At 39.6% G+C, this 12674-nt stretch overlaps 1 protein-coding gene across 7 annotated transcripts in view; it reads left to right on the top strand.

Annotated features, from left to right (window-relative positions):
• MAST2 (microtubule associated serine/threonine kinase 2) overlaps positions 1-12674 on the top strand; it is a 205048-nt gene that overhangs the window by 103286 nt on the left and 89088 nt on the right. Inside the window, exons 1-2 of one of the 7 annotated variants that reach the window (XM_044383888.3) lie at positions 1463-1774; positions 4387-4581. The exons of 3 other annotated variants lie outside the window; for them this stretch is intronic. In XM_044383888.3, the coding sequence (XP_044239823.2) occupies positions 1725-1774; positions 4387-4581 (245 nt within the window). In that variant the 5' untranslated portion in view covers positions 1463-1724. Of the gene's footprint in view, positions 1-1462; positions 1775-4386; positions 4582-12674 lie in introns of those variants that run through there. 3 more of the 7 variants (XM_048220283.2, XM_044383889.3, XM_048220284.2) reach the window with 3 other exon arrangements.

Below are 12674 nucleotides of genomic sequence, written 5' to 3'. Positions count from 1 at the left end.
CACAGAACAGTTCTTACTGTGTGAAGCACTCTGGTATTTTCTATTCTATTTCATTCTCTTTCCCTTTTAAGAAAATGTTGGTCCTGACTTCTAAATTGTTTTTAAGAGTTACTAAAGAGTTGTGAACTGCAGTTGAAAAAGTATTGGTTGGGGTAGGAATTAATTGTTTGACTGTTACCCTAGAAAAACAGTTTGACATACTTTGTCGTCTAAATAAACGAGAGGAGCCCTTCAGAGTTGGCAGGTGCTCGGAAGCAGGGGACCAAGCCTTTTGCTTACTCTGGTTCCCTTAGCTCCACTGATCACTTGGCTTTACCTGAGCCCTTGGCTTTCTTCAGGCCAGGCTGTCTTTGTCAGATGGCTTCTTGTATGTTTGGGCTTATCTCCACCTCTACATTGGGAGCCAGCTCCTGGAGGGCAAGAACTATAATAATAGCTAACACTTTTGGGGCGCCTGGGTGGCTCTGTCGGTTAAGCACCTGCCTTCAGCTCAGGTCACGATCCCAGGGTCTTGGGATCGAGCCCTGCGTTGGGCTCCTTCCTTGGCGGGGAGCCTACTTCTCCCTCTGCCTGCTCTGCCTGCAGCTCATCCTCTTTGTGCTCTTTCTCTTTCACTATCTCTCTCTGTCAAATAAATAAATAAAATCTTTGAAAAAAAAATAGCTAACACTTCTATAGCACTTCCTCTTTGCTAGGCACTTTTCTGTTTTACATATATTAATCTTCACCACAGCCTATTTACTTAGGTACCTTAAATTATTTTTGTTCTACAGATAGGGAAAACAAAGCATACACAAGTTAAGTAGCTTACCCTTCATTGGGGTTCTTCTGCAGCTTACCATAATGTCTTGTGTAACATCTGCCATACAAATGATTTCATTAATAGTTACTGACAGAAATTAAACCATATTGTTTCTGGGTTTATTTTCTTAGCTTTCCTATGGCTTTTCTCACCCAAGGTTATTCAAGTGATTAGAGAGTAGTAGAAATTGAATTAAAAATGATGCTGAACTTTGTCTAAGGAAGGAATACAGACTTTATTTTAATTGGTCAAATTCAGAATTTGAATAATGACTGTGCTTTGAGCCCTAACATTAAGACTCATCCTCCACCTGACACGGATTTGAGAATGAATAATGTTGCAGAAATGCCCACATATTCTGAGCTCCTTAATTTACTGATTTGGGATGTCGGTATGCTTTCTTCCAATCCCTTGCCCACTGCAACAGCTGTTCTATACTGGCCCACGCCTCCAGAGTTAATGGTATTTCTGTCACAGTGTGAGTTTTCAAGTTGGTATGTACAATTTTTGCCAGAGTCTTCACTGCTACAAGGCCTCAGGGTTGGAGGTTGCAACTGACTTGTGGGGGAGGGAGTTTGGTGCTTGTCAGTGAGGAGGAACAAGGTGCTCTCTGACGCTCTGATTTGTTACAGGCTGAGTGTGAATGATGTCAGGCAGATCAGAGGACAGCTGATTCATTTGGGATTTGGGACTCCTCACTGTGCCTCACTGCTGCCTCCTGGGCTCTTAGGTCTTTTGTGGTGGGGGTGGGGGTGAATTCTGAATATTATGTTTTTGAAGAACAGTGCTTTAATTTTTCTCTTAAGTTTGGGAAACCTTTGTAAGTTTCCTTTGGCTTATAGACTGCATACCCCTTGTGTGAGAGAACTTCCTGCCAAGACTCCCGAGTGTGAGAGGGCAAAAGCTTTGAGTAGCCAGGAAAATGATGAAACGGAGGAGAGAGAGACTGGGAGCACCATGTCTGCGGATTCAGTAAGGAGGCTGGGGTCTCTGACTGGAAACTGGCAGATATCAGGAAAAGAACTAATGCCAACTAACACACTTTCATTTGCTTGGATAAAGACTCTGCTTTGGAGATGCCTGTCCGAAAGAGGGCTGAGCTGGCTTCACAAATTCAAGGTCAAAACACTGGTCCCTGGCAGGGGCCTATGGGGCTTCTAATTATGAAAATTGAGTTAGATACTATTTTAGGGGTGCTGAGGTACCTGGGGAACTGGGTTATCGATGAAGATTCTTTTTTTCCTGCCATGAAAACAGATATGTATTTAAATTTAGGGTCAAAGCTGCATATACAAGCCCCATGAATGTGAGAAACAAATGGAAATGAAAGTATCTTCTCCTTGGGCTGGAGAGGGTATTGTATTTCTGCCCCTGGCCTGTCAGCTCAGGACCTCGGATCTGCCCTTGCAGATCCAAACCTGAGTCCTTTAGGGTGTGACCTGAATTTTATTTCTGTGTTGGCCAATAGAGAAATAAAATAGAAATAGAAAAATACTTAGATAAGGATATCATAGCTGGGGAATGGAAGAAGGCTTCCACGTCAGGGTAGCTTTTCCAAGAGCCGCTCAGGCTTATTTAATGAAGAAGTGCAGAGTGAATTGATCAGCAAAGTAGGGAACCAGGGAAAGAAGTGTCCTAGAATCCATTCCTCTTCAGTGATCTGTCTTGAACTGCCTTTGTGTAACTCACAGGGTGGAGGGCGTGCCCCTCAGACTTTCTTCCCGTGAATGTTAGCGCTTACCTGGTATGCTTGAATAGACACACTTCTTCAGTGGGCTTCCTTTGGTCATTGCCCTTCTGTGTTAGTGGATGCTCATTGATTAAATTAATGATTTTACCAGACCTTGGAAGACTGGACTTGTTTGAAGTATATAATTGGAAAGATGGGCATATGTTTAAAAAAGTGTTTATTCTCCTACTAAGACTGAAAGTTAAAGACCATAAAAAAGAAGCTTCATGAACTAAAGTGTCATTTAAAGTGAAGAGGATTTGTTAGCAAAATTGTAAAATTTTTAAATTAAGTTTGTAGTTTCAGGGAACATAAGTGGTCAAAATCATGCTCTCCAAATATTGGTGCACTACAGTTGGTAATTATTGTCATCTGTTTTAGTGACTTTGAATTTAGCTTAGGAAAATTCCCCATGAGGAGCTAGTAAGTAGTTTATCAATCACCTTTCCTTTTTCAAACAATCCTTTTTAAACTCTAGCCTCATTGTATAACCAGTTTGCAGAGCGGTTATTACTAGCAAATAGAGAATGAGATTTGGTTCTCATGGGTTTATAATCTTAATTGTATATTCATCACAATGGCTAAGCCTCATTTTATGTATTAAGATTTGAGACTCCAAATTTTGTAAAACGATATTATTTAGGTTAATAAGCACTGTCTTATTGTATGTTCTAACTAGCTCTAGATCATACACACACACACACACACGCACACACACACACACACACACACACACACACGAGGGAGCTGAGTTTTGAAATAGTTCTTTAGAAAAGTGAAAATTCTTTTTGAAAGTGAGAAATTAATCCAAAGTTCATATTTTCAATTCTTGTAATTTTTATTAATATGTTGAGTTTGTGGAAACTTAGGTACACCTGTAATTTTAAATAGTTTTCTGCCCTTTCTGCCTTTTCTGTCCTTTTATATCCTCATATTGTGTACTCATCTGGGAAATATGCTGAAGCCAGCTAAAGGGATAATTAGTAGGAAGGTAAAGATTTCCTTTGAATATATGTAATTAAACACGAGTAGAATGTAACCATATACAGTCAGTAATAACAGTACAGGAAACGAATATTTTTTAAAAGGTGCTTATGTGAAACTTAAATTTTTTTAAATCTTTGAAATGAAATATTGTGGCTAACTATGGTATTTGTATAGGAAGCCATGTTCCTACTATAGCAAATTAAATGCTATGCATCTGTCAATTACTTTTCATCATCTGTGACTTATCAATCAATGATCAACAAAGTAGAAATCCATATTTGCCATCTGTTTTCAGTCTAATGATGTGTATTTACTTAATAGTCTTCATTAGGACTTAACATGTATCAAGATGGTTGGGTTGTTTTTAGGGGAAAAAAGTAACCAAAAAACTAAAATTTAAGTAGAAGCAAAATTTATTATACAGAATTAAGTGATGTTATTTGAGGTTTCATTAGACAAAAGTTAGCTAAATAAATTGGTGTTATGGTAGATATAATCTAACCGTTAATGTCTTACTTTTATGGATATATACATCTCTCCAGAAAGTTTTAGTCATTGAACACAAAATATTACTTACTGCTTGCTAATCAGGGAGTTGTAGTAGATTTGCAATATTTTTCCAGAAACTAATTCTAAATACTTTGAATACCCAAAGCTTAAATTTTTGGCTTTAATTCTGTGGATTAAATTTTAGTCTCAATGGTCCTTCTGTGCCAACATTGCACTGGGGTATGATACTGAAGAATGATTTTTGACTACTTTTTTTTTTTTGAGCCTCTTGCCTAAATTAACCCACTTTGAATATGTTTCTTTTTGGTTGAGAAATTATCCCTGACCCTGCTTTTTCTCTATGATGGTACGTTGTCAGAATCTCTGCACTTTGCCGAGGATCTGAAGTAAACCAGCACATGTTTTCACCCACATCAGCTTCAGCCCTGTACTTCACTAAGATCCCATTTAGTGCTGACTGTGCCCTGGCTACTTCTCCTCTTGCCTTTTTCCTGAACTCACAAGCTCATAGCAGCCCTGGCAGTCCCTGTTCCAGCCGCCCGCTGCAGTGGAGGTAAGGAAACCTGCTGTGACATTAATGTGGGCCTTGGTGATTGCTTTTGGCCTAGTAACTAAAACCCAAACCTTTCTCCTTAATAATGGGGAGAAACAGAATAAAAGTCACAGAGAAGAGTAAGAAGAATGTCCGATATTTCTGCTATATTCAAAATTCAAGAGAAACAAAGGTAGCATATCAGTAGTTACACAGTTCTATGCCCAGTGTGATGGTAGGACCGCCCTGTGACCACTCCATGGGAGAAGCATAGTGTGACAGAATGCTAGAGCTCTCTAAAGGTTAACTAGTCCAAATGCCACATTTTACACAACAGGAAAATTTGATTCTGAAATAGGTTAAGTGATTTGTTCAGATTGCTGAAAATAACCCTCTTCTCCTCATTTCTTTCTTTTAATATAGTCACCGTTTGAGTACATGCTATGTGCTGGACACTGTTTTAGGCACGGAAAACAGAAGAGTGAATAGAAAGAGCTAAAGTCCCTGCCCTCAGAGGAACTTAGATTCTAGTAGAGGGAGAAAAATTAATGAATAAATGTATAACAGATGGACATATGTGATATTGAGAAAATAAAAGTAAGTTGAGGAGAGTAGGGAATGTGAGGCCCAGGGGTTGACATTTTATATAAGATGGTGAGGGAAGGTCCTCACTCATAAGTTGACATATGAGCAAAGACCTGAAGGAAAGTCACAGCGCCAGAATAGAGGTATCTGGAGAAGAGTGTTTCAGACAGAGGCAACAGTAAGTGCCAAAGACTTGATCTAAGAGTTTGCTTCATGTGTTCTTTGTTCAGCAGAGTCCAGTAAAGCTCATGTGGAATGAGTTAAGAGGTAAGAAGTGGGAAATGAGGTGGGAGACATAGTGAGAAGCCAAATGTAGTAAAACTTTAAATCCATTGTAAAGATTTTTGTTTTTATGCTGAATGACATGAGAAGCTCTTGAAGGGTTTGAAGTAGAAGAATGTTATGATCTGACTTAAATCAAAAGGATCCCTCTGGCTATAGTCAGAAGGTTACTGGTATAGTCTAGGTAAGACCATGGTGGTGCAGGTGGTAAAAAGTGGTCAAATTTGAGGATGTATTTTGGAGGTAGAATTGATAGGATTTGTTGATGGATTAAATGGCAGACTTTGAGAAGAATATGAGTGAAGGGTGACTGAAAATCGGGGGTTGAACAGCTAGAAAATTGGAAGAACCATGAACTGAGACTGGGAAACTATAAGAGATCACTGATCAGACATTCAGTTAAATGTAGATGAAATTTAGGCTGATGGTATATAAGGAATTGTCAGTGTTTAGTGAAACAAATGATTAGAATTATGAGATCATCCAATGAGTGTCTGTTGATAAAGAAGGAAGAAATGTCAAAGGATTGAACCCTGAGGTCATCTGACTTTAGGAGATTGGGAAGATGAGGAACTAGCAGAGGAGAGACTGAAAAGGAGTGGGGCTTTTTAGGAATGAGAAGAATCAAGAGAGAGTTATCTTGGAAACCAATCAAAAATTTTTTCAAGAAGGAAAGTATGTTTGATCAATAGGTATTTGTTAAGCTTTTTGCTAGAAAAAAAAAAGTAACCAGGAAAACTAGAAAACTAGAAATTTGAGAAGCAACACTGAAGTGACATTATTTGATATAGGAGCTCAAATTCCAGACATATTAGGGCAGTGTTAGACTGACATAGGACAATGTTAGAGGCTGACTTCTCCTGAAGTCACCTTTCAGGAGGTACCAGACTTGGTGTTTGATGCTGAGTAAAATTGTAAGTTGGGTAGCACTGACAGCCTAACATGTGCCCCCTTCTTGGCACATGACTTGAAGTACTATCTCTTCACACCTGTGGTCTTAGGACACACAACCTGAAGCAATGTCTTGCAGCTAAGGCCTTGAAAATTTCTTAAATTTTGTTACTTTTTTTCCCCTTAGGCTTGTTCGCATGTTTGGTGACTGGGTTAGTGTTTCATTCCATTCTTCTTTTCTATCTGTCCCATGCCAAGTAGCAGTTCAGTAATATAGCAAGATGATTTTACCTTGTCGTTTGCTGCATATGTTTGTATTTCTTTGAATATTCTTGAATTTTATTCTGGGATCCAGTTATATTATTCAGAAACAGTTTGATTCTTTTGAGGATTACTTTGTTGGGATTGGCTTTGTTGGGTGTGCTTAGAGCAGCATTTGGGGCTAATTTTTTCTTAATTCTGAGGCAGTGCTTTCAGAGTTCTCTACTCAATGCCTAAGCATTATGAGTTTTTTTTCTCCACTCATGCTGGTGGGAACATGATCTATTCCTGGCCCTGTGTGAGCTCTGGGGAGTGTACTGCCTACTCATTTTCTTGGATAGTTTTTTTTTTTTTTTAAGATTTTATTTATTTATTTGACAGAGAGACAGCCAGCAAGAGAGGGAACTCAAGCAGGGGGAGTGGGAGAGGAAGAAGCAGGCTCCCAGCCGAGCAGGGAGCCCGATGCGGGGCTCGATCCCACGACGCTGGGATCATGCCCTGAGCTGAAGGCAGACGCTTAACGACTGAGCCACCCAGGCACCCCCTTGGATAGTTTTCTTATCCACATCACTTGGCTGGAAATTCAAGAGGAACCCCCTTGCTGAGCTCTCTCTGTATAGCTCTCTCCTTTCTAGTACTCTGCCTTCCAAATTTTAGCTACCTTAATCTCCCCAGCTTCTCAGTTCCGACTCTTCAACTTGGGTAGAGAGCTCAGCTCTTTGGGTGCTCCCTGTGTTGCTTCCTAGAAATGTTCTCTCAGCAGTAAGCTGGGGCAATCTTAGGACTTACTTTGGGGCAATTTTAGGGCTTACTTTGTATATTTCCCTTCTGTAAAATGTCTAAAAGCTATTGTTTCACATGTAGCATTTTGTTTTGTTTTTACTTTTTGAGGCACAAGGGTGAAGCTGATCTCTCTTTCCCCTTCATGGCAGGAAGCAGAAATCCAATCTTTCCTAATATTTTGAACTCATGCTTCCATCATGAAATTATTGGTAGACTGATTCACACGTTAGATAAACCTAGTAGAAGCAGGACAGCCTCTTTGTTTTATCATGCTTAGTCAAGAAATGTTGAGACATGAACCAACAGAAGAATAAGAATAGGTAAAATTTGCCAAGCATTTACTGTGTGCTAAGCATTTTTCTAATCCTCAGAATACCCTGATGAGATGGCAATACAAGTCCATTTTATTGATGAAGTGGATAATCCAAGTAAATCTATTTGTAAGTGAAGGCACTGTGGTACAGAGAGGTTAAGGAGATTATTAATAAGTAATAGAAACTGGCATTCAGCCCCACAGACTCTTCTATGATATCTGTTGTCTTAAACCCTCTGCTCTAATGTTTCTGATGGAACATGTGCTATTTTGTCTTTAGTTAATAAGCTAACCAACTCTGAGGACTTAATGGCTCCCAGGTACCATTCTAAGCATTTGAAAATTTGAGGTCATTCAATCCTCACACCAGTTCTATGAGGCAGGGATCATTATTATGCTCATTTTGCAGATGAGAAGACCAAGGCGCACAGAGAGGTTAAATAGAGGTTGAATAAATTACTCAAGATAAAACAGCTGGTAAGTGGCAGAATTGGTAGTAAAACCTAGGCAGTCTGGCTTCAGAGATCATATTCTTTTTTTTTTTTTTTTTTTTTTTTAAGATTTTGTTTACTTGAGAGAGAGAGAGCATGAGTGGTGGGGAGGGGAAGAGGGAGAAGCAGACTCCCCACTGAGCAGGGAGCTCTATGTGGGGCTTGATCCCAAGACCCCAGGATCATGACCTGAGCTGAAAGCAGATGCTTAACCCACTGAGCCACCCAGGTGCCCTGAGATCATATTCTTAACAACTATATTGTTCTGCTTCTCCATCTAAGATACTTCATTAATCTAATATAGTAAATTCTGAATCTATATTATTTTGCAGCCCCAGGTCTTATTTTCCAAAAAAACATGTTCATGACATTCTTTACTAAATTTCCCCATACTGGGGGTAGGAGTGGTATTTTACAGTCTCTTGTCACTTCCAGGCCCCGCCTTTATTACCTTCTTTATTCTTTTAGGTTTATTTTATTCAATTTTATCTTTTACCCCTGCTCATTGCTATTCATCCACTAATTTAGTTTTGTTCTCTCTAGTCACATTCAGAGCATAGAACAGCATCAATGCCTAGTGAGCACAATGACTCACTTAAATTCTACAAAATCCTTACCATGTAGATGTGGTTATTGAACATTGCTGTTATTAAGCAATTGAGCAAATGCAAGTTGAAAGAAGAGAAAAATGATTCTAGTAAACAATATGAAGAACTAAAAATTGAGAGCTACTGGCAGTGAATTTGACCTTTATTTAAAAATAGATGACCCAAGGGACCCTGGCTGGTTCAATTGGTGGAGCGTGTGACTTGATCTCAGGGTTGTAAGTTTGAGCCCCACACTGGGTGTAGAGATCTTTTAAATAAATACATACATTATATATGTGTGTGTGTGTGTGTGTATATATATATATATATATGTACATATATACATATATATGTATATATGACCTGAGAGAGGGAGCTAGGATTTGTACACTGCCATCTTGCAGTGGCCATGTTGAATTGTATTTTATTCCCGTGGAGTATAACAATTGATATGGGCTGAATTGTGTCCTCCTTAAAATTTATATGTTGATGTTATAACCCCCAGTACCTTTAATGTGACTGTATTTGGAGATGGGGTCTTTACAGGTTAAATGAGGTCATTGAGGTGGACCCTGATATGAATGGTGCCCTGTAAAGAGAGGATTTACGACAAAGGCACAGAGACCAGCCATTTATAAGCCAGGTAGTGAGGTCTCAGAAGAAACCAACCCTACTGACACCTTCTAGCCTCCAGAAGTGTGAGGAAATAAATGTCCTTTGTTTAAGCCACCTAGTCGGTGGTACTTAGTTCTGGCAGCCCTAGCAAACTAATAGAGCTATTGAGACTTTTGGCTGTTTTGCCCTAAAGAACTAGAAAATAAGGGCATCTGGGTGGCTGAGTCGTGAAGCCTCTGCCTTCGGCTCAGGGCGTGATCCCAGCGTTCTGGGGTTGAGCCCCGCATCAGGGTCCTCTGCTGGGAGTCTGCTTCTTCCTCTCCCACTCCCCCTGCTTGTGGTCCCTCTCTCGCTGTCTCTCTCTGTGTCAAATAAATAAATAAAATCTTTAAAAAAAAAATAAAGAGGTAAAAAATAGTATCCCTTTGCATGGTTGTTATAACTGGCCTTGCTCAGAATCTTAACCTTCCTTATTGACATCTTAGTGATGTGCTTAGAATCTTACAAATTGTTGCCCATGATAATTTGAAGAACAGTCGAGGCACTGTCTTAAAATGATGCCCAGTCAGTCTGTACTACATTTCTCTTTGTTCCTTGGTGAGAAAGGATAGGTCTGTTTTAGACGAGCCTGATGGTGGTTCTTAAGTGTCTTGGTTGGGTCTGATCAACCGTAAGAGGCATAATATATATGGTAATGATTTGGGTTGAACTAATTAGCCTGTAACCTTTAGTTAACTTATACATCTTCCAGGAATATGATTCCAGCCTACTGATTGGCACTCAGACATGGGTATCGCATTATTGACGTAACCTGATTTGAAGGGGTGCTAGATATGGTCTGTGGTGTAACTGGTGTCCCTGAAGACAAGAAAGGCAGTTGTGTCTTTGGCTGTTCACTGGCCCAGCGCGGCCTCCTGGTGATAAAATTTGGTGTTGGCAACTTCCTGGAACATAGGATGATTTAGATTTTGATTCAGTTTTAAATTGCCATAGACTTTGTCAGTCCTATAGTTGGGAGGATTTACAGCAAGAAATCCTTATTAGAGTTATATTGGAGGAGTTCTAACTCTAGCCCACTCCCTACTGTATAGGAATTGTTTTCAGCTATTCAGCCTTTACTTAAATATCTTTAGCGAACAAGAAGTTCACTACTGAAGTTGCAACTGATACTACTTCAGCCCTCTGGCCACTCCCATGTCACATGTGTGAGAGGCTTTTTGTAGACTTTTACGGCAAAGGACAGGTGTTCTTTTGGGCCTCCTCCAAAACTAGGCAGCCGTTGAAACCCCATTTTGGTAGTGTCAAGATTGTTTCCTGCCAGAGAGAAAGCACTGTTTTCATTTTACCAACACCTGCTTTTCTTGTCTGTCTTTTTTTAAACAACTGCTTTTCAAAGTAACTCTAAAGAGGAACGTCTCCAGAACTTGTTCTTATCCTGGCCCTGTTGAAGGCAAATTCACTTCTTTCTGCCTCTATTTTCTACATCATTAAAATGGGGATAATAATAGCCCTTCAAGGGTTGCTGTTAAGGATTAGAGGAGTCAATAAGCATACAATTGTTCAGAATTCTACGCAGGCTGCTGTAACAGTTACTGTGTTGCTGTCTTTGTTGGAAAACTCACATGTTGCTGGTCCTCACACTACATTTTGCTTCCATTCATTTTCTCATTCTTATTTTCCCTTGGATCACTTATCATTATGTCCTGCCCGTGGAAGCTTTGTTACTGACCACGGCAAGTCCGTGGCAGCCAAGTGCTCTTCTGCCCTCTCATACAGTTTCACTAATTGCTGCTAAAAATTGGCCCATTGGGGCATAGCAGGATGTGGACTAAAATGAGAACAACTCTTTTGGGGCTATTTTTTGGCAGTAAGAGAAGTTCATCAAACTAGGTTTAAGGTGTTTCATTTTTCCAGTCCTCCTGTGTAAGGGAAAGAACAACTTGAGAGTGCCTTCAGGAGATAGGATTCTCCTATTAGGAAAGGGAAAGTTTCTTTCTTTCTTTCCTTTTTTTTTTTTTAAGTAGAAAGGTAAAATAATGAGGAATACTAGCTGTGACATCCTTTATATGGCAGAAAATTTTTCATAGATCCTGGGTTCAGGTAACTCTAAATAAACATGCAGTTCTATTTGGCATCTCTTGGGTTAAGAGGAAGAAGCTGAAGGTTTCTGGGATGTTTCTGTTTCTGGAAGTAGGAAAATTTTGTTTACTGAAAAACTCTCTTTTTAGAATGTTGTATTATAGAAAATATAAAAAACATTACAAAATAGAGTAGTCTCATACCTTGAGTGTCTACTTATTAACTCGTGGTCAATATATTATCTCCTCTACATCTCTATCTTGTCCCCCCAACCCGATTATTTTAAAGCAGATCCCAGACTGTGTCATATTACCTGTAAATATTTCAGGTTGTATCTCTAAAGCTAAGGGATCTTTAAAAACATAAGCATATTATCATTATAACACCTAAAACAATAATTTACCAGTATCATCAAATTTCCAGTGTTCCTTGCTTTTTGGTTATTTTAAAAGATTTATTTATTTATTTTAGAGACAGAGAGAGCGAGCAGGAGGGAGAGTCAGAGAGTGAGAGAAAGAGAAACTCCAAGCAGACGCCACACTGAGCACAGGGCCCATGCAGGGTTTATCTCACCACCCTAAGATCAGGACCCCAGCCGAAACCAAGAGTGGATGCTTAACCAACTGTGCCACCCAGACACCCCTGTTTTATTTATTTTTAATTTATTTTAATTTATTTTTAAAGACTTTATTTATTTGAGAGAGAGAGAGGGAAAGCACAGAGGGAGAGTGACAGGGAGAAGCAGACTCCCCTCTGAGCAGAGAGCCTGACATGGGGCTCGATCCCAGGACCCTGAGATCATGACCTGAGCCAAAGGCAGATGCTTAACCGACTGAGCCACCCAGGTGCCCCTGTTTTTTGTTTTTATTTATTTATTTATTTGTTTGTTTGTTTATTTATTTATTTATGTATTTGACAGAGAGACAGCTAGCGAGAGAGGGAACACAGCAGGGGAGTGGGAGAGGAAGAAGCAGGCTTCCAGCGGAGGAGCCCGATGTGGAACTCGATCCCGGAACACCAGGATCACGCCCTGAGCCGAATGCAGACGCTTAACGACTGTGCTACCCAGGCGCCCTTTTTTTTTTTTTTTTTTTTTGATCAATATCCAAACTATGCCAAACATGGTTCATTTGATTACTATGTCTCTTAAGTAGGGTGATCTTATAATTTATTACCTAAACTGGGAAACTTTTGATAATGAAAGGAGATGCTATTAACAATTATACG

This window comes from Ursus arctos, unplaced genomic scaffold (genome assembly GCF_023065955.2).
Source record: "Ursus arctos isolate Adak ecotype North America unplaced genomic scaffold, UrsArc2.0 scaffold_12, whole genome shotgun sequence".
Lineage (NCBI taxonomy): Eukaryota > Metazoa > Chordata > Mammalia > Carnivora > Ursidae > Ursus > Ursus arctos.
Note: the sequence above shows the minus strand (reverse complement) of the source record. Positions and strands in the feature narration are given on the sequence as shown.